General features: G+C 28.5%; 3 protein-coding genes across 3 annotated transcripts; 1 reads left to right on the top strand and 2 right to left on the bottom strand.

The window, feature by feature from the left end:
- Positions 1–6603: 6603 nt before the first annotated feature.
- Positions 6604–7557, bottom strand: LOC126668762 (uncharacterized). Its single transcript, XM_050361942.1, has 2 exons — positions 7066–7557; positions 6604–6756 (listed from the first exon to the last, which is right to left on the bottom strand). Exons 1-2 carry the CDS (start codon positions 7555–7557, stop codon positions 6604–6606), a joined length of 645 nt encoding a protein of 214 aa, XP_050217899.1.
- A 16-nt stretch (positions 7558–7573) lies between these two features.
- On the bottom strand, positions 7574–8314 carry LOC126668761 (uncharacterized). Its single transcript, XM_050361941.1, has one exon. It carries the CDS (start codon positions 8312–8314, stop codon positions 7574–7576), a length of 741 nt encoding a protein of 246 aa, XP_050217898.1.
- A 5716-nt stretch (positions 8315–14030) lies between these two features.
- Positions 14031–15356, top strand: LOC126670647 (heat stress transcription factor C-1). The gene is made up of 2 exons (XM_050364424.2): positions 14031–14340; positions 14429–15356. The coding sequence occupies exons 1-2, from the start codon at positions 14119–14121 to the stop codon at positions 15149–15151; spliced, it is 945 nt and encodes a 314-aa protein (XP_050220381.1). The 5' UTR covers positions 14031–14118; the 3' UTR covers positions 15152–15356.
- Positions 15357–23104: the final 7748 nt, after the last annotated feature.

The raw sequence follows: 23104 nt of genomic DNA, 5'->3' as shown, positions 1-23104 counted from the left end.
ACTTTTATTTAGTTGCTCAATTTGCACATTTTTACCATGTCATAGCCAATATCTGAGTAGTTTACTAATTGTACAGACTGCTTGTTTTGTCCACTGGCTGAGGGATAGCCACAACCAGATTTTGTCTTTCTAATTAACATCTTTAACGTAGGCAATACTAAAAGGAAACTGTCATAATGTCATAATGTTCAAGCATCCATGTGAGCATTCGAAATTCTGAAATACCTGAGAAGGTTTTTGCAGTTATCTTATCTCATAATCTGTCTGTTTAGCAACTTTTAAGTACGTAGAACGGCAAGTTCATTGGATCCCATTTTTTTGGGGTGTATCAGTATGCATATGGCTACTGGAAATAATTCATGATCATGGAATTCTGCCTTATGCTACTGAAATTTGAATGTTATCCTTTTTATTTTCAATTGTCGGAAAAAATTTAGTTGTCTTATGATGTACTCCTTATATGTTTTTTAATTTCAAACACATTCATAAGTGCCTTTTTTATATTAAGAAGTTAAAATGGGCATTATTTTTTATATATATATATAAAAAAACCATTATATCAAGACTACCTTTTTTATGTCAAATATTCATCTCATTTTCAACTATAGTCTATAATAGTAATTCAATAGCCAAAATTAAATTGTCTAACTATTCAATAGCCAAAATTTGAATATTATCTTTTTATGAGACCTGATGGTTTGGAATCTAATTTAATTTTTTCTTTGTTTTCTTAATATTTAATATTCTTAATTCTAATATATCTTGATTTTTCTTAATTTTCTTCTCTAACTTGTTAAACTGGAAAATTTTAAAAACTTAGGAAACTATTATATTAAAAAAATTATTAAATCAACAAAATTTATAAAAATATTTTTTTTATTTATACTCAAAATCTTTTGCCTTATTTATCCAAATCTAAAAGTTAATGAAAAAAAATTATGTCGATTTTTTTTTTTAAAAAAAGACAACTGTAAATCGCATGGGTGTGGAAGTAATCTACTCAAAACATCATTACTTACCATATTTGTTATTTAAATGCGTGAATCCTTCAAAAAATTTAAAGTCTATTTTAATTATTTATTTAAAAGTTCATATCATAATTTAAAGAGGAAAAAAAACAGCCCAGTTGTCATACCAGATTCATCAGTAATGACTCACAAACTGAAACATCTAGCTTCTCACCCATTGTAGATTCACCCTTTTTGGGTGACAAAGGAATGTGAAAGATTGATGAAAAATATTTGGTGACATGTCATTCTATCTATGGAGTAATACACTTATGGAAACACAAAATTTGCTGACCACTAACATCAACTCAACTCATGTACTCCTCATTCTTAATTCTGCCACTTGTCATCTAAAAATGTTCCAAATTCTAACTTAAACTTATGACTTCATATAAAAAATTAGAATTGGGTTCATTTCACGTTCATTGAACAAGAAAATTATTGTTCAAACAATTTATGCCTTTATTATAAAATATACTCCCTCCGGTCCATAATATTAGTCGCATTTGGCCATATCACATAGATTAAGAAAATAATAAATATGTCTTGATTTGTGTATAGTTTTACTAAATTGTCCATATTAATTACCACTTGTTTTATGTTTGACTAGTTTTTTTAATCTTACAAAGTATTTATTGGTAGAGATAATTTTGGAAAAATAGCAATTAATGTTTTCTTAAAACTCTAAATGTGACAAATATTATGGACCAATTTTTTTTTTCAAATGCGACAAATATTATGGACCGGAGGGAGTAAGCAATAGTATAGATTAGTTTCATTTATCTGTAATTAGTTATATCATGCAAAAAAAAATGATAAATTAATTGAATGTGATTTGTCATGTTCATGTGACATAAAATTAATTATCGATCAACATCCATTTAACCAGCAGAATATGCCAAATAACATAAAAATAAAATATAATCATAATGTGACTCGATCAATGTTTTAAAATAGGACAAACTAATATGACACATGATTCGACTGTTTTAACTACCGATTCAATTAGTTTACTTGTATGAGTAAAACCAGCGGTGGTTCCGGTTCGATTCCTAAAAAGAGTGGTCTCAGTTGATGTCAAGCTCTTAAATGTATTGGCCACAAGATGAATCAAATTGTCTCCGACCGTTCATTGGACCTTTGCAGTTGTTTATTAATGTTAAGAAATTTGCATTGGTGGACAATCCTTTCATTCAAATCTTGACCCCTACCCAATTGGCATAAGCCACATCAAACTTAAGAAAAAGTGGGGATCTTTTAATCAGAAAAGCTTATGGAATTTAGTATTTGGAGTAGTGGCTATACTTTTTTTTGCTGTGGAATGAACTTTGTATTATTATTTTTTTTGTTGATGAAATTTCAACTACCTAAAGGAAATCTGAACATAAAATCCAAGAAAAATTAATCGATTTTACCTCAAATATTTAGAGTCATTTTTTTAATTTGTTTAAAAGATGCTCTATAGTAATTTTCTTGGTGCTTGAATTGGTAATTTAATCTGAAATCCCTTTTTGATCCCCATTTTTTTTCTCTCTAAAAATGATTTCATCTTATTGATAAAAAAATTAATTACAAGAGTCTCAAATTTAATCACAGTAATCGAATTAGATAATACATGAAATCACGACTTTGTAATAGCATAACACGTTACCCAATAGTGAGAGAGTGATTTTGATAAGAGATTTAGGCAGATGGAAGATGATAATTTTCAACCTTTAATCGAAAAATTATGATCTTTCCGTATGTCTAATTTTTAGTTAGTTGTTTTTTTAAATAAATTGTTGTATTGTAAAATTTGTGTAATTTTCATGCTTTTTCAAGCTGTAATTTTAAATTTGTGTGTTTCAACCATTGGTTAAATAAGGACTGATAAGCGTTTTTAAAAATTATAGTTTTAATCTTTTTGATGAAACGAACTATGATTTCCTTTATCCGTTCAAAATTCTGTGTTGATTAGATTTTACGTTGAAATGTTTTGAATAATTAAATTTTTTCAGTTAGATCAGGCTCTAATAGTTCTATAGTTTTAAATTTTAAATTTTGTAAGACGATATACGAGTAAGGTATTTATATTTCAACACAAGAATTTAGTTTTATATTTTCGCATAAAAATCTTGTTTCATATCTTGTCATTAAATATAGGCTTAATTCCTTTTAAAAAAAACCTCACCTTATACTTTTTCTTCGTTTATACCATGATCTTGTAAAAATACAATTTATATCCAATTTTGAGTTTTTATGTTTCATCCCTGCTCAAAAGCATTAAATTGGACTCTTTTCATTTGGAAAAGAGTTTAAAACATACTTTTTCTATTTTAAAAAATATAAACAAATATTTAAATTTAAAAAACAATCAAATACATCCAAATAATTAATTAGTTTTTTAAGAAGGAGCGACGGCGGCTCCTGAAATAATTTATTTTTTTTTAATTTTTTTAAAGAAGATGGCATTTTTATACTATTAATAACATTAATATCTAATTAGTATATAGGTTAAAAATGAAGGATTGTTTTAAACTCTTTTTTAAATAAAAAAAGAATAATTTAATGCTTTTGGGTAGAAATGAAATAGAAAAACTCAAAACTGGGTATAAATAGTGTTTTTATAAGTTCATGGTATAAACGAGAAAAAAATGTAAGGTGAGCCTTTTTTAAGAAATTAAACCTTAAATATATTATAATTTCTTACAATTAGTAAATGCTAAGATTATTCTTTATTTTTTGAAAAAAAAGTTATGTATTTTCTTTTTCTTAGTTTCTCGAGCAATATTTTGAGCAACCAGCAAATTCTGGAATGTGCCCTCTTGGGAGAAAATTTTCATAACTAGTACTTAATTTCTTCTTATGATGAGACATTGCGATGAAATTGATTGAAATATACAAAAATGTTGTCCACTTCTCCCTCGGAGTATCCTTTCCAAAATCAACGATTCGTTTCACACTTATTAATTTGTGACGTTTCATCAATTTTACTTTTTTTTAAGACAATTCCGCTTGTCGCTATATGATTCATCCTCCTTCTTCATTTTGAATTATACCTAATCAAATAGCTTAATTTTGTGATTGAGACCTACCTTAAGTGATTAAGGAAAATGCTTTATAACCCACCTATATAACCCACCTTCAATAACCCACCTTACGTGGCAGGATTTCATTCGTCCAATACCCACCCAAAAGTGTATATTTCAAGAAACAAAATTTAATGCATCCACTCTTTAACTGACACGTCAGGCGGTACAAGAATGTGGATTAAAAGAGTTGGATTATATAGCATTACTCAGTGATTAAACTTTTTAAATGTACTTATGAAATTTTGGTTTTGAGCCTTACGGCAGCTAGTTGTTTCGGCTGATTTATTTTAAAATTATACTTTTAATACTAACAATTAACTTAATTAAATTCATCTTTATTAAAAATAAATATAAGTTAATATTAAGTAGTATTTTAATAATTAAATCAGACCAATCACGTTAACACATTTAATCAAATCAAAAGTCATTTTTCTTATAAAATTAAAAAGTACAATTTAACTTCTTTTTAAAAAAAATGATAGTTGTTGAACCGATTATATTGTAAAAATCATAAAGTTCTCTATTTACTACCTAGAGTGAGTGATTTATGTACTAATCTTTTTAATTTGATTATTATTAAGAATTTTGTATATGTATTTAAATTTTAAATATATGAACTCATTCTAAAAATCTGTATCCATATACTTATAGAAATAAAAGAATATTCTCATGAGTTTTTAACTTAAATAAAACACTTAATTAATTTTTATAAATTATATATCTTTATTAGTTTTTCAACTTGAATAAATTACTTATCCAGCACACCAGTTTCATGAATTTTAAATCTAAATAAAACACTTATTCAATTTCTAAAATTATTATTAATAAATAATTCTTATCAATTTTATTAAACTAAATGAATTACTTATTACTTATTTAATAAAATATGAAATATTATATATTAGCTATTATATGCATGAATTTATTTTAAAAACACAACTACTAAGTGATTATTAATCAAATTCTGGACAAACAAACGGATTTACGATTAGTTATATTCTATAGTATTCACTCTATACTTTGTACTATTTAAAAAAACTCATTATCGCTTTTATGTTGTCAATTTTAAATAGATTATGTGATTTTTTTTATTATTGAATTGATAACTCTACCGGTTTGGCTGCCAATACAACTTTTAAAACACTGATCTTAAAAACAAAAAATTGAATGACATTGCCCCACAAAATCTGTGTGAAGATCATGAAATTTCCTTCTATCAATCGACTGCCTGCAAAATTTCAAAGTCGGCTACTATTTATATACATCAATTAAACTTAATTTAATTTGATTAAATGGTACATTGTCTGAAGTTGCTTATCAAACTTAGACATTAAGAAATTTTTACACGTTAATTTGTATTTTTGACCACTTATAAGAGAGTTTTAGCCTTTGATTATGGGTTAACATTAATCAGTTCCAAGTTGTTTATTTTCTTGAAAAAATAATTGGCGCATGAAATGAAATGACAAATTAAAAAAAGGGTCTCGTTTATAAATAAATCATATTACATAGACATTTTTTTGATAGAAGGGGAAGAGGCTAAGTTCCTATTATACGAAGTATCATAGAAATCATGCATGATCCAAGACAAAAGACTCGTAGGGAGTCTTTCATGAAATATATTCTCACTAATGTAATCATCGCTTATAGAAGTCAAGTGATCCGCTGTAAAATTTGTCTCCCTGGAAATGTGTTCCATTCCAACCTCCCAAATTTCTGTTCAGAAGCTCACGAATGGCATTCACCACATTGGATAAGAGAGCAGCATCATTCCGACTAATAATCTTATCTACCGCTGCCTTACTATCAACCTCGACAATTATCCTCTTAAAACTCATCTTCCAAGCAAACTGGAGACCCAAGAAGATCCCTCGGTATTCTGCTTCTAGAACCGAACCTTCACCTAGAGTAGATGAGAAGCTAGCAAGGCAACCCCCCATATCATTTCTTATAACGCCTCATGCCTTGGCGATCCCCATCACTGAACAATAGGCCCCATATTTATTAATCTTAGCCCACGAAACTGGAGGACAAACCCACCCAATTTGGATTTCCCTCCTATCAGTTATGGGGCTAATACGAGCCTTCTTATTATCAAAGGCAAGCTTGATGTACTCAGCCCTACTATGGATATCATCCACAATTTGACAAACCGCCATCTTCTCCTTCCCAATCACTGTTCTGTTCCTCCAAAGGAAACTTTTCCTCACTATTACCCCAAAAAGGCATTTCCAGTCTTCTTTTCCTTTACAGCAGTCCTTTCCCGACAAGTTACGTAACAACCAATTCTTAAAATTCAGGACAAAGAATCTCTGATGCATAGCAGGGGCAATCACTCTATTCCAGACTTGTTTGGTATAAATACAGTTCCTAAGGATATGGTCAGCATCCTCTTCAGCAGCAAAACAGCGAGCGCACGATTTGTGGATAGTAATTTGTCGGCGATACCTCTCCACGTTACTCATCAACTTCTCATGCAGCGTAAGCCACAACATGTGGCGGATCTTTTTAGGCCCATACCAGTTTCACACAATTTTCCAACCTAACTCTTCATCACTCCATTTATTCTCTTCCAAAGCTTTATAAGCAGTATTTGTAGTGAACAAGCCTAACGAAGAATGTCCCCAATAGATGATGTCATCTCCATAATTCGGCTTAGGAGGTATCTGTCTCGCAATCTTGAGAATCCAAGAGCAGTGAAGCAGATTAGAAAACTTGTTCTACAAAGGACTATACTACCCTTACATAAGCATAATATAACTATTAATAACATCATCAAGCTCTTGATTAAGCTTCCTCTCAAGTTCAATCAGTTTTTAAGAATCATAATAGTCTCTAGTTCTTTGAATCCCATAAATTCTAGCCAAGAGATTGTCTTTTCTCTTAAATATATTCCCAAAAACATTAGCATTCCAACAATTTGCTTTCTCAGAGAACGTTGCGATAGAGTCATTAATAGAGTTCTCGTTGTTCTAGCTATGCTTTACCATATCTTTGAAACCCCCATTTCCAATCCGCGTAGCTTGAAACTTAAACGGCTTGCTCCCCAAATAGTTATCCCGCTGAGAATGAAAACGAATAAAAATTGGGTTATGGTCAGAGTTAAGTCTAGGGAGGTGAAGAACGTAATGGTAAGCAAATTTGCCAACCCAACTCTTATTACAAACAAATATGTCAAGTCGCTTTAAAAGATTTCCACGTTTCCAGGTAAAAGGAGAACCGCAGAAGCCTAAATTCACCATCTTACAAAGTTCGAACCACTTTCTAAAAGATTTGCACCAACCAGCATTGTCAGAAGCTCCTCCTTTCCTTTCTTTATCGAACGAGGAAGCATTAAAATCCCCTCCGAGAATCCAAGGTTCCATCATCGAGTTTGCCAAATCCGTTAGGTCAGCCCAAAAATGTTGTCGCAACGAGGCATTAGGGCTCGCATAAACCACAGTAAAAAGAAAAGAATTCGTCCCATCATAAACTCTCATATGAATGAAATACTTGTTATTGTCTAGAATAGAATATTAATTTCATGCCTCCAAAGAATCCAAATGCCACAAGAGAATCACACCGCCTCAATTCTATGAGAGTAGCTGAACCCACTATCTCACCAATTTTAATCACTTTACCCACCATCTCACCAATGTAACGAATGACCTTTTTATTATAATGATGAATTGGCATTCCCGGTAATCTGATCCATGCTTGGATTATCTCAATGTTGTCAGTAATACAATCAAATTTAGTACTCCAATTGTAAACTGATAGGTAATGGTCAAGCATAACCCAAGGACCTCCTATAAGAACCGCCTCTACATCTCCACCATTTTTTAGACGTACTAAGAAGTAATTATTCTCAAGATCAATAACATCAAACACTTGAGTAAAATTCCACATGGACTCTAAAAGATTGCAGAGGTTTCTATACCCTATAGGTCTTCCAAGCAACTTCACCACCACCGTAGTCTTCCACTGCTTTGATAACTCTTCCTGCACCCTATCGGAGAAGGCAATGGAAGGCGTGCTCTCATTTTTAAAGACAAGAACATCATCAGGATTGACCTCAAAATCTTCATACGCTCCAGTCAGGGCTTCTTCCCTAACCCTCTCCGATTGCATAACTTTATCCCAGAACGACATGACCGGCGGAGAGGTAGCCTGAAAGTCGTCATCTTGAAAACTAGCTTTCTTAGTCGTTCTGTCCTCCGTCGAAGGTTCTTGGGGATCTTTTTCCAGAAAGCTCATAGAGAGAGAAAAATTAGAAAATTCATATCAAATCCAAGATTACATAGACATTGATTAGTGCATCTACTAGTCCAATTAATTAATTAATTTTATGATTGAAGATTTTCACAATTTTGGTTGTCACTTGTCAGACTGATATTTCCATGTTTCTAGGATGCTCAAGTCATTTTTGTAGCTAGCGCAGTAGAAAGAAAATTCATGCTAATCAATTCAAATTGATTCAACTAAATTACATTAAAAATCTTACTCCTAAAAAAATTAAAAATACAGTGTATGCACGTCCACTTGAAAAATTAAACTGATTAAAAAATGATAAACAAGAAAATAAAAAATTAACTTAAAAATATTATATAGATAGATAAATATTGTAAAATTGAATTCGGCCATTTTAAAAGAGTTAATCATCCAAAAATATTCTTTTTTATTTTTTATTTTTTTCTGTGGCCTCATCTTTTAAAATATTCAATTTTAATATAGTTTTCAATATTCATTTTCAAGTATAGCTATTTGTCCAAAATAAAATGGGAAAAAGTTCAAATTTATTGTTTATGTTACTTCATATTTTTTCAATTTGTATATTTATCATAACTGATTTTAAAAATGAAGCAATATAAGAGGTTTATTTTACTCCTTTTTCACTTCAATTTTTAAAAAATGGGCATAGTTGAAAGTAAAAATTTAAAAATGGGCTAAAATTAAAATTTTGAAAGATAGGGCCATAAATAAAAAAAAATAAAAAAGTTGAGATATTAATTAGGCCTTTTTAAAATGGAGAGAGCATGACTGCGAAAAAAAAAAGAAGCTAAACCCATTTTGAGGTCCGTAAAGTATACTATTTTGGTTCATCAAACCCCTCAACTTCTATTTGACTTTATTAGATCGCTAAATTTTTATTTTTTGAATGATTAGGTCATTAAATGGAAATCCATTTAAAAACCAAATGAACTCAAAAAACAAAAGTTTAGACACCCAATGAACCAAAAAAACAAAATTAAAGGACCCAATGAACCAAAAATAAAAAAATTTGAGTAAGGCAAATAGAAGTTGAGGGATCTAATGAACTAAAATCGTATAATTTAAGGACCCAAAATGGGTTTAGCCATAAAAAAAACACTGATCTCACGTGCATCCTGCGTGCTATAGCCCTTAATTTACATCTGCCTCTCAAGCAAGTATACATAATTGATTTGTATCAAATTAATCATGAAACTAGCTTAACTGAATGAACTCTAATTTTATGGGTATATACATGAAAAATAAAAAACATTATTATAAGATGGACTGTTGATGTTTAAATAATGTTGTTTAGTTACATTATTGTCCGCACCACTCAATTGGGAATATATTTTTATATGTGCACATATAACTGGATACTCATATGCTAAAAGCAGAAAGAAAGATACTCCATCAAGATAACCATTCTTCTCTATATTTTAATGAAGAAATTGGGAATCTTGAGAGTGAGAACATTTAATTATTTAACTAATAAATGACTCAGCATAAATATTAGTAATAAATAAACCCTAGGTTGTACACGTATATGCTCTAATAACATATCACATTTTTTTAACACAATATTAAAATACATTGCAAAGCCACTAATTTAAAAGATCGAAAAACAAACAAAATCGAGCAATTAATCTTCTAAAAATGAAACAACGTAATCAAAATTTAAAACGAACTTTTGATGCACTAATATCAGACGAATTCAAGTGATGAAATCCGTGAAATTTCTATTTTCATATATATCCCGTTCCTAAGAGATAATGAGAATTCATAAAAAAAAATAGATATAATAAGACTACATCAACCTGGATCTATTTAAAAAATTAAAATCTAAAGTTTGAATAAACATTAAATGCTCTTGATTGAACCAAATAATTAAATAAAATCAGAATATACTTGTAAAATATATCAAAACACAATGAAACAAGTCTCTAAAAAATGAAGTAATTTGTTAAATAAAATCATAAAAAATCATACTCCTAATTTTATAAACAAAATACAGTGAGAGGTTGGAAATCATCCCCTCTGTCATGAAAATCTTTTTTGAAAACTTTTTCCCTTTCTCTAATTTTTTTCTCTTTATGATTTGGATTTCTCTCTTTGAAAAGAGAACACCGTTGTTGAATTCAAATAACGCTTTCTTCTCTTCTTCAACCTCACTATAAGTTCAAAGAAATGCTAAATATATAATTAATTTTATTGTAAAGTTGTGCATTATTTGTTTTAGTTAGTTGAACCAAAAAGTTCAAAGGAGTACTTTTTTATTTATATTTTGGGGTTAGTTAGTTGTAGACCCTTAATTGCTATTGCCTTAATGAGAGAGAGTTGGTTTATAATTGAATTTAGTAATTCGTGGACAATAAATGCAGGCAAAAAGTATAAAAAAATTCTTGTAGTTTTTATAAAAAGTATAAATAAGCTCTTTTATTTATTTGGATAATTAAGCTCTTTTTATTTTCAAATAGAACAAATAACCCCTTTCGTCCAGCATCATTAGAAACACTCGTGAATGGCTGGCATGTCTCTCAAAATCATATAGAAAAAAGTTCAAAAATAATTTTAATGTTTAAAATATTTACCGAAATTCGAGGGGGTAAGTGTCCCAAAAGTAAACTAAAAGAATTTATTTGTTTGATTTTAAAACAATAAGGATTTAATTGTTCAATTTTAAAAACACAAGGGCTTAATTGTGCCCAAAAAATAAAAGGGTTGATTTGTACTTTTTAAAATGCAAAGGCCCTTGTACTATATCATTTTTGTTCAAAAAGCCCTTTTACTATTTTTTTGTTCTTCAGGTCCCTGTACTTGACAAAATTCCGATTTTCAGGTCCTTTTGAGGGACTGGAGGAACAAAAAAATTGTAAGTAGAGGGACTGGAAAAAACTAAAAAAGGACCTGAAAATCAAAAATTATGTAAGTAGAGGGACTTGAAGAACAAAAAAATAGTACAGGAGCTTTTTGAACAAAAATGATATAGTACAAGGGCCTCTAGATGCGTTTAGCCAAAATTTAAATATGAAATATAGTTGGTCGTAACATAAATACGACACAACTAATAATTATATTAAAAAATTTAAATTTAAATCTAAATATAATATATTTTACTGCATCCGGTTATATGAGACAATATATATTGTTAAATTAATTGTTTAAAATGACACATTTAAATCCATTAATTATTAAATGATTATAAATGTATTTAATATAACATAAAAATAAGTTTATAACACATATTAAAATATAATTACATACTAACATCAAAATATAATATAGAATTTAATAAGTCTTTTTTTATATTAATAATAATTAATTAAAAATATTAATCTTTTTTAAACGAGTTGGAATTTTTTTTATCTGTTTATACATAAAATTAATAGTATTTGTATTATTATTTAAAAATATTGTATCTAAAATTTATAATTTTATTTCAATGAACAAGTTAGCCTTTTCAACAATTTGAATTTTTTTTGGAACCTTATATTTTAATACATTTTTAATATAATTACTATTCCATTCTAATGAGATAAATAAATATAAAAGATATTTAATTTATCAAAGATAAAATTACTTAATTCTATGAAAGTACGTCCTTTATTATTATATATAATATTGTATTATGTAGTACTTGCATTTTTTTTATTATAATCAATAAAAATATTTACAATAATCTACTAATATCTAATTTAAAATATCGAAATGGGTAACATTTTGAATAAAATTTTGAGTTGAAATTTATGTCTTCATCATTAAACAAAAATGAAAAAGTTAGGGGCAAGTGAGAATGAGCCAATAAAAAGGCGCCACAGCGTTAACAGTGTTTAAGTAAATAAAGTTGCTCCCTACGGCCCTAACACCAATCGAATAATCATTTAAATATTAAATACGTGGAATGAGCGACGTGGCTAATAAACAACCCGACACGTAACGGAAAAGACTTTGTGCAGCCAACGCACGAGTAAAGTTTAACCCAATATTAAAGCCGAAAACATATCCGATTCGTAGCTACCGAATCTAAGTCACTGTTCTTTATTTTTGTTTTATTATTTTATTTTATTTTTCTTTTTTCGACGAGTCTCACTTCCTAAGCCAAAGTCTAAAATTATTGTCAAATTTCGAAATATGAATTATCTTCAAACCCCTATAACCGACAATTACATACTATAATATATTTATTCCGTCTCAATAGAATTATCCACTTTATATTTATCACACAATTTAAAAAAAACAATTATTACTATGAGTTTTGTAAAAAAATTCCCGCTTTCTTGTCATTTTTCATATTTAATATCGACCCCACTTACAATTTACTTTTAATTTATTTATTATTCAACTTTAAATAGAAATAATATAGAAAAATTAAGTATAAAAGTTGTTATCTTTTGAAAGTGGACAACAATTTTAAAACAATTTTTTTTAAAAGTTGACCACTCTATTTGGACGGAGGGATTAGTCAGTAATTCAGTTCAACCACTCCATTTATTAAAAAGAGAGTAACCGGAGTTTGAACTTGCGATTATGGCGTACAAATAGTTGAAACTTAGACCATTAGATCAAACTAGTTCGGACTTCTACACTCCTTGTTCGAGTATATGCACAATTGTAAAATTAAATATTTTATTTTAGTAATAAGTAAACATTAAATTCTTATTAAAAATATATATAATATATAAATATATAAAAAGGATTCAATAAATAATACATAAATTCCATTTAGATTACAAAAATTATTATCTATCTTTTAATAATTTTTTAAATATATATTTGTATATCTCACGGCTTTAGCATCGTTCGTATTTCTTGCGTTATTAATTTTTTTTTTAATCTATAAACGACTCAATGATCTATCAAAGATCATGAGTCAAACTAAAAAGACATTCATAAAAATTTATTTTTTTATTTACAAATTAAATTTTTTATTTTTTTTATTTTAGATCATAAATAATATATTTAAATAATTAAACATTAAATATATTTTTACTAACTATTATCATAATAGATTACACTACTTTTATGATAACAATTGATAAAGATAGAACAATCATTTATAATTTGATAAAAGCATTCTTTTTAATTTTAATTTGTTCGTTTTACGTAGTATATGATATATTTGTAAAAGTAAAAAAATATTAAATCTGCCCCTACAAATTATTATTATAAAATATCAGAATTTATTTTTATTTATTGATTATATATATATATATAACATTTAATTAAAAATAAACATTTCAGTCTCTTTGTTATATAAATTAATTTTTTTTATATGTATAAGTATTTTCAGTGAGATTTATGCATAAGATTTTCTACAACGGTTTGTATGAATATTTTAAAAGAAATAAATCTCCAATAAAAATAGTGCGCATCGTAGGGTGATAATGTTTTGTATTCCAAAGCGTGCGACAGCGTGTTCATGTAGAGCCGAGCCTTGTCGTTTTTCTCACCTCAATTAATTTCTTTTTGTCGCCAAAAAGAAGGGGACCATCCATTTCTGTAGCCTCTTCTGACGCGCCATAACCGCGAGTGTTCAAAACACAATCTAAAATATCTAAACAATAACGGGACCATGATGAGGTGTAGCTAAAGATGATAAAAGCGGAACGAAAAGTGGGCCCCACATCTCGTGACTGAGGAGATATCACAAGCCATACATTACTCTGCCACGAGGCCATTAATTGTTACAGTGTATGCGCGTCCACTTATATATTACACTGCTCCATCATTTCTCCTTTTAGCAATCCCTAATTTCTCCCACTCTCACACTTTTTTTTCTCTTCTTATTTCTAAATTAGGGTTTTTTTTGTATGTATGGGATGGAGAGTGGTAATAGCAATAATATTATAGCTCCGTTCGTCATGAAAACTTATCAAATCGTCAACGATCCGATCACCGATCCGTTAATTACTTGGGGTAAAGCTAACAATACTTTCGTCGTCGTTGACCCTTTAGACTTTTCGCAACGGATTTTGCCGGTTTATTTCAAGCACAACAACTTTTCTAGCTTCGTTCGTCAGCTAAATACTTATGTGAGTCTCATTTTATTATCTTTATGTTCTTTTATTTAATGTGTTTGTATAATTTATTTAATTTGTTCGATTTAATGTTAATCATCAGGGATTTCGAAAAGTTGATCCGGATAAATGGGAATTTGCCAACGAGTGGTTTCTTCGCGGGCAAAAGCAATTACTGAAGAATATAGCTCGTCGCAAACATAATAAAAGTTCGGGTAAATTCGAAGAGTTTGATAATGAAGAACTGGCTATGGAAATAGCAAGACTAAAGCAAGAACAGAGAGTGTTGGATAAGGAACTTGAAGGCATGAATAAGCGTTTAGAAGCGACGGAGCGACGGCCGCAACAAATGATGGCTTTTCTTTATAAAGTTGTTGAAGATCCCGATCTTCTTCCTCGTATGATGCTGCAAAAAGAAAAAACTAAACAACTTAATAGCGACAAGAAGCGTCGTCTGTTGTTTTCTTCCCCGTCGACGTCGTCTTCTGGCGGAGCTGCCACTTCTAGTTCAGTGAAGTCTGAAGAAGAAGAAGCTGGGTTTGATGGGGATTATAATAGCAAAGTATACAATAATTTTTGTCGGTCTTCATCGTCGCCGGAGATAAATATTGTAGGGTGGTTAGGTGAGCCGGGATACTCAGGTGGAGGGATTGAGGGTAATATGACAGTAGCAGTTTCTCCGTCGCCGCTAATACTTGCGGGTAATAATTTGACAAGTTATGGAGGCGGTGGTCAAATGAGTTATTTGGGAGATTTTGCGGCGGATGTGGACGCGAACGCAGCACCGCCGCCTTATCCATTTTCTCTTTTTGGAGGTGGATTTTAGTTGAGTTTAGTTGGTTGTTATTCACATGATTTCTCTTGCATCCTATCTTCTTTTTTCTTTTTAATTTTCGTATTTTAATTATTTTTTAGTTTTTTTCTCTAGTAATATTTTCATGTAAAAAGATTAAAAGAAGGCCATATACTGCTTATGATAAATGTTATTTTGTATCATAACCAAAATAAATAGAAAATTCTTTTTGTATAAATGTAATATTTCTTAAAGAAAAGCTATTTATTCGCAGGGAACAATTTTACAATATCATCTATAAAAGTATATTAAACAATTTCATATATAATATATTAGGTGTGTAATGTTATTCGCTGAATGATTTGATGTATGTTTGAATATTTTATTTTTACCAATAGGAATTGAATGAATAAATTATTGCTTGAATTTTTTTATTGAGTGTAATACAAAAATTCTAATTGAATTAAATTTATCATGCAATTTTTTTTTATTGATGATGTATTTATAAAAAAATTTGAATCGATGGAAATATATAATGCTAATTAAAAAGTTAATTTAATCATGAAATGTTTTTAAGATAACTCAATTTATCATGTAAAATTATAAATAGTCAATTCATAATCTAATGTGTGCATAAATTGGATCAATTACCCAATAAAACACATCAATTTGATGATTGAAGTATTTAATCTTTTTTCTAATAATTGGCGAGAGAGAATTTGTGAGCCTACGACTTAACAGATCGTTGCTTAACGCTTATACCATTTGAGTTATAATTCATTGATCTAATCTTAATAGAATAATGTGGCATGTATTGATTAATTATTTTAATTTAATTATACTACGAATCTAATTGAAAATCTAGTCTATAATATACTTTATAGTGATGCATTCATTTAATTTTTTATGGTTATCACAAAAAAAATGCACCAATCGAAAATTTAAATTCAACTACGCCATATATTCTATCATAAAAAAATAATTTTATGGTGAATAGGAATCATCCAAAAAAAATAATATAATATATTTAATACATATAAAAACAAATATATTAAATAAAATACTAATTATATTTTAATTAATTCTTATAAATTTAGCATAATTTTTGACAAGCTCTATATAGATATATAAATCAAATATGAAATTTTTAAATTTTACTTTCGTTTTTTGTTATATGTAGTTTATAAAAATCCTTAATTTTCTTTTAGGTGAACGATGAGGTGCAGGGTTGTAGCTAGAAATTAAGATTAAGAAGAGAAAAATATGCTATTTTTTATATAGTATGTAAAATTTATTAAAATTAGGGGTCAATATATATAAATATTTTCTTTTCTATATGAAATTTTATTATTCATAAATCATTAATGCAAAAACTATAAAATTCAATTATTGTAACAAATTGTAATGCTCCCTCTCCCTCCGGTCCATAATATTTGTCGCATTTGAAAAATATTTTTGATCTATAATATTTGTCAATTTAGAATATAAAAAAGCATTAATTGCTAACTTTCCATGTTTGCCCTCATTAATTTATTGAAAGAATACAACAAACAAATAAAAATAGTCATAAATGTAAACAAGTTTTAATATAGGGTTAATTTAATAGAAGTGTTCATAAATTAAGACATATTAATTAGTTTTTTATTTATATAGTATTAAAATTAAATACGATAAATATTATGAACCGGAAAAAATGATTTTTAGTCCAATGAAATGCAAGAGAAAATCAATTTTTATTTGTATTTAGAGTTCCAACAAGGAAGTAAGAAATTTTCTTACTAACTTTTAATGAAAGCTGTGATGCTTTTCTGTAAGATTGAAAAGAGGCCGTCACACTCAGAGGTACAGCGCTGTAACCATTTGTGGAGGTTCCTCACACCAATGCAATACCACGTTATTCATAACTTTCAACTTTGCCCGTACAGTCCAAATAAATAAAACAATATTATTCTCTACCGGCAAAGTTGAGACACCAGTGGTGAAAACGTCAAAATATTAGTAATTTAAGAAAATTCTTGAATGCAGTATATTTGTTTTTGAATAAAACATCAAACCAGCTTCCAGTTTTTTAGATTAAATAAGAGCAAATTACTCTAAGGTACCTTATATTTATCATAATTCACAGTTTGATACTTCTTGTTTAAAAGTCAAACGATTTGGTACCTCAGTTTTGATTTTGTAAATTATAAGACTCTTCTGTTGAATATAGGTACTCAAACGTTAACGGAATGAAATGTGAGGTACTAAATCGTTTATAAATGAGGTGTCTAATCGTTTACATAATTAAAATTGAGGTACCAAATCGTTTGTATAATTGAAACTGAGGTACCAAATCGTTTGAAAATAAATTTCAAATTATTAACGGAACTAACAGAAAGGCCTTATAGTTTAAAAAATCAAAACTGAGGTACCAAATCGTTTGATTTTCAAATAAGAGGTATCAATCTGTAAATTATAATAAATGTGAGGTATTTTAGAATAATTTGCTCATCAAATAATCACTTTCAACTTTTTTAATAGATTAGATCTCAAACTCTTTAAGTTTAGACAAATAACTATTAATCTCTGTGTCACAAATGCGTAGCTTATTTGATTATGAAACTAGTATAAAGTGCTCTGTTTAATTTCAAAATGCAAATTTAAAAATTTATTTAACTAAAAAAAGTAGAATAACTTATATGATTGCAAGACATAAACTTGAAAGCAAAATTGATCCTTTATTCGTTTGTTTTTTTTAATATTTTTCAAACAACAAAAATTAAAAGGATCATTGCAAAGGTTTGACTTCCTTTTGCTATTAAGCCATACAATTAAGATTATTAATGGGTTGTAGTTATAAAAAGACACATATATTAATGATCATAATCAAACCATAAAGAGGATAAAGATATGTTTGGGATCGTGCGGGTCTGGTTGGAATGCAAATACAGATCGGGTTACCTGCGAAAGATAGGTTCACAGAGAAGTAACGGAAAAACTTGGATTTGGGATCCGAATTCGCTCTGATACTTAAGTCGATGGATAGATATGATATTAAATATTAGTAACAAATAAACGTAAGAGAGGTTTAGGGAATAACACTATTATCCTTTCTATAAGCTTCTTATTGTGGTTCTTCTTTGTTTGTCGATGTGAATTTTAAAACTTTGTACTGTTCTATCAAAAAATAAATAAATTTTAACTAAACATAGATATAAGTGATAATTTATAGCTAATTAAGTAATAGAAAGCAAAAACAAGTATTTGATTAATTATATATAGTATATATTGTATGATGTATTTAAAAATAAATAATTATTATACAGTAAAACATACTAAAGATAAATATGGTAAAATTGTAATTTTTTTAAAAGGGTTTGATCCAGAACCGCCAGTTCTGGTTCTAAAAAAATTGGAACCGGTTCGTGACCGGCCTTCGCGCAGTCTCGGGCCAGTTTTGGCCCGATACAGGATTTGACCTTTTATAGGCCGATTTACGAACTGTGAGGCCACCTCTAAAATTAATAGTAAATTAATATCCTTTTTATTTTATTTAAAAAAAACATTTTTTTAAAGTAATATCTCAAAAAAGTTTTGAAAAACAATTTCTCAATCAAAATGGTGACACTTTTGTTTTTTTTTTAAAAAAAAAATTAATAAAGAATGCTTAAAAAACTTTGATTTAATAAAAAAATGAGTTAAAGTAAGAGATGGTTCGGTTTTGTCTAAATGGTCAATATTTTTGATAAAATGTTAAATTAGTTGTTTGATAGAAATTATTAAATTGGCTGTGACATGGTTGCTTTGTGAAAAAAATTCAAATTATTTTTTTAAAAGATTATAATTAATACAACAAATATCAAAATTAAATAACGCAATTTGAAAGATATTAATATCAGGTATTTTTAAAATATTCTAATTGATTAAATCTATTTTACAAAATAATTAATGGTATATATAAATACATCAAAAATCACTAACTTTCGCGTGTTTTTGGTATTTAACATGAATTTTTAATTTGACATATTTAACATGCATGAACTTTCCTATTTTGAAATTATGTATCACGTTTGTGTTTTTTATTCAAAACGGTGATATTTTTTTATTATCTAAAGGTGCCATTTTACATCCAAAACGGTGTTGGTGTCATTATTGAATTTTTTTAAAAGTTTATGTATTTGTATGCTAAAATTAAAAGTTCATGTTAAATATAAAAAACACGCAAAAATTGGTGATTTTTTTGTGCATTTAATCTTTTTTTTATTGTTGTTGTATTATACACCATGTTATTAATAAGGAGCATTGAAGTTGAGAAGGCAAAATTATTTTAAAATTATGGTTTTTGTGTTTTCTATTGATGATGACCATGTTTCTTCATTTTAAAATAAAAATAATACATAAAATATCACATTTTCCATGAAAAAACTTACAACCCATTTTTCTTCTAATAATACTTTTTATAGAATGCTCATAATTATATAAAAGAAAAAATACATTTGTAAAATATTAGAACATACAATTGAAAATATTTATTAAATAATAGAATAATAAATAAAAGTTATGAAATAATTAGCATTAAGATTAATAGCTCCACTTACTTTTTCATTTATATTGAAAAAAAAATTATGCTAAACATAGAAGTTTTCTACTATAATGTTAAATTTAACTTATGAATTTCAATTTACAAAGATACACTCAACAATTATACTGAAAATTCTTCCACATGCACGTTAAATAATATTTATCTACTTATTAATGAAAAATTAATTATAAACTTGTCATGTTTTTAACTTTAGCAATTGAAAATATGAACTATCAATTTTTAACAATATGAAACACTAAGCAATTTTTTGGTGGAAAACAAAATGCTCATATTGAAGTTAAAAATATTTATTATAACGTTCCCTTTGACATATTTTTATCTAAAATTACTTTTTTAATTAAAAAATTTATAGTTCGTGTTCTAAATTATTAAAGTTGAAAGTTCATTTTTAAATTATGAAATACTCTGAAATTTATGCTTTATTTTACAGTTACCTCTTTTATTTATCTATATTTAAACTTATAGAAAATACAATATACTATCATTTTTCAATCTTAAAAGTCTTTTATCATTAAAATTTGTTGTAATTTGGCATATAATATATCGTTTACTGATAAAATATATCACAGTGTTGTACAATTTTTTTTTTTTTGAGAAAGCTCTTTATGTAAATAAGATAATTACTCCTTTTAACCTTTATTACGAATTGTTTTTAATTGATCATTATTTAAAAAATTAGTTACTTCATTTCAAATTCTCTTTCTGTTTTAATTCAAAGGAAAAATTATCAAATAAACCTATCATATTTGTCTAGAGGATCAATTGATACTTCATTATTGCATTTATTGAATCCGGAGTGCTACACATAACTTATTTCTAAACGACATCTACATTTGAAAATAACGTTTTCAATTGCGAGGATGTAAATTACCATTTTTAAAAATATTAGTTATGTTTACGCCCTTTTTAAGACAACACTGTCTAGTTGATTTTTCGAACAAGTAATAGGAGTATATATGACTTTATAGAACACATGATCGCTTTACCCCCTCAATTTACGCAAAAGTATCATAAAAGTTCAAATATGAAAACTTTTACCCGAATTTGTGTAAATTCGATCAAAAATCTCTCTTCATACTCTCATCCCAAAAAAATGAAGCACACTCACCGGTTGTTGATGATGGTTTTTTTTCTTTGGATAAATAGTTTTTAATGGTAAAATATTTTAAATAAATATTTTTAAATTTTTATATTAACTCTTAATAATTTTTTTTATAAAAATAAATTAATCTTTTCAATTTTAAAATTTTATATACCATATCAATATTTATTAAAAAAATAAAGGATTTTTTTATTTTACAAAAAAAGTCGATTTCTTTTTAATTTTCTCGTTATCAGGCAAGGAGATCTTCCTCCGCGCCTGAGACGACAAGATGATGCTCCGGCCAATCTGTTGAAAGAATTGAAAAAAATTGATAAAGGATCAAAAAAGTCCCTAATTTAATTTGTTATAATTAGTATTTAATTATGATCGATTAGAGTAAACTGTGGTTTTATGAAATTCACTCTCTAATCAAGATGACAAGGGTTTTTGACCCGATTTGCATAAATTCAGGGTATAAGTGACCCGGGTTCGCCACTTTGACGCAATTTGAGAGATTAAAGTGATCCCTTGTTCTGACCTTATATGTATAACTTAATAAAAAAATATCAGATAGGATATTTTATTATTGAGCAAATTAAGGCTCCTCACGTTTGTCATAATTCACAGTTTGATATCCCTTATTTAAAAATCAAATTTGGTATCTCGGTTTTAATTTTGTAAATTATAAGGCCCTTCTGTTAATATAAATATTAAATCGTTAACGAAATGAAATGTGAGTTACCAAATCATTTGAAAATGAGGTACCAAATGGTTTATATAATTGAAACTCAGGTACCAAATCGTTTGTATACTTGAAACCGAGCTATCAAATCGTTTAAAAGTAAATTTCAAATTATAAACAGAACATAAAGTCTTTATAGTTTACAAAAGGCTTAATTACTTAAAAACCACCCACCTTGAACTTTTTTTCGTTTATACCCTGACTTAGGAAAAAATTCATTTATACCCTGATGTATGTGTTTATGTTTCACCTCTATCCGAAGCACTAAATTAACCTCTTTTTATTTAGAAAAAAGTTTAAAATAGTCCTTCATTTAGAGAAAAATTCATTTCTAATTAAACTCTAATTAGCTTAGGTTAAAAATGAAGAACTATTTTATTTTATTTTTAAATGAAAAGAGGTTAATTTAGTGCTTCGGGATAGAGGTGAAACATAAATACATACGTCAGGGTATAAATGAACTTTTTCCTACGTCAGGGTATAAACGAAAAAAAAGTTCAAGGGGAGTGGTTTTTAAGTAATTAAGCCTTTACAAAATCGAAATTGAGATAATAAATCATTTAATTTTTAAATAAAAGGTATGAAAGATAAACATGAAGAATTTTAGAATAATTTATTCTTTATTATTTGTAATATTATAAAATTTTACAGCCTATAAAAATATTCTCTTCTTATTCAGAGGAAGGTAGGAATGAGAATTATCAGTTTTCCTTCGTCTGATGCGTCCACGTGGATAGTGTAAGAACTTGGAGTGGCACGTGTTAGCATCCCAATGCGATTACCTTTTGACTGTTGACATACACCCTCGCGCACACAAGACAAGCCCTCCAGTGTCAACTTGAAGTGAGCCCAGGTGGTAATGTGGTGCACCTCTGTCGCATACAATCATAGACATTGAACCCATCACTGATCACTCCAACTAGGTCCTGCCATGTGTCTATCCTTTTTGTTTATTCTATTTCTGTACTCTGTAGTAAAGTGTAGCCAATTAAAAGTTTAAATTAGACAAAAGGTGTAAATATGCCCTTATTTTACTAAGAATATCCCGGCTAATAATCACCGACGGTCTTCGACCTTTGCTCTAAACTTCCGTAAATCCCCCAACCTTTCAAAAGCTTCCCTAAACCCCCCAACCTTTATGGCGGCGCTCATTCACGGTCCTTATGGACGAAAATACCCCTAAGCGTCGTCTTTTTTTGGCGGCTACAATTCTAAAAAAAAAAAGACGGCGCCACGTGTCATCTGACATGTGGCAAAATATCTAAAAAAAAATTGAAAAACCCAAAACACCCTTACAACTATTAAAATTTAATTAAAACAAAAATAAAAAATCAAAGCAAATCAACCCATTCAAACCACTGAATTATCGAAACCGAACCGCCACAACCGAACCCGCCTCCGGTCATCTTCTCAGGTGAGAAAACAACCAAGCTCGTCGTCTTCTCACCTGAGAAGACGACCGTCTTCTCAGATCTGAGAAGACGAGATGCTGCTGAGAAGACGAGCATCAGCTCGTCTTCTCAGGGGAAGACGAGCTGCTGCCCGTCTTCTCCGGTTGTGAGAAGACGAGCAGCAGCT

Source organism: Mercurialis annua, linkage group LG2, assembly GCF_937616625.2.
Source record: "Mercurialis annua linkage group LG2, ddMerAnnu1.2, whole genome shotgun sequence".
NCBI classification, from domain to species: domain Eukaryota; kingdom Viridiplantae; phylum Streptophyta; class Magnoliopsida; order Malpighiales; family Euphorbiaceae; genus Mercurialis; species Mercurialis annua.
This window is presented reverse-complemented; position numbering and strand designations above follow the sequence as displayed.

Bases quoted from the DNA above. Each gene is read 5' to 3' on its own strand.
- LOC126668762 (XM_050361942.1), bottom strand. From the start codon at position 7,557: ATGAGAGTTTATGATGGGACGAATTCTTTTCTTTTTACTGTGGTTTAT. The intron at 6,757-7,065 runs GTAAAGCATAGC...TGGATTCTCAAG, and splicing joins ATGGGGGTTTCAAAGATATG to ATTGCGAGACAGATACCTCC.
- LOC126668761 (XM_050361941.1), bottom strand. From the start codon at position 8,314: ATGAGCTTTCTGGAAAAAGATCCCCAAGAACCTTCGACGGAGGACAGA.
- LOC126670647 (XM_050364424.2), top strand. From the start codon at position 14,119: ATGTATGGGATGGAGAGTGGTAATAGCAATAATATTATAGCTCCGTTC. The intron at 14,341-14,428 runs GTGAGTCTCATT...GTTAATCATCAG, and splicing joins TTCGTCAGCTAAATACTTAT to GGATTTCGAAAAGTTGATCC.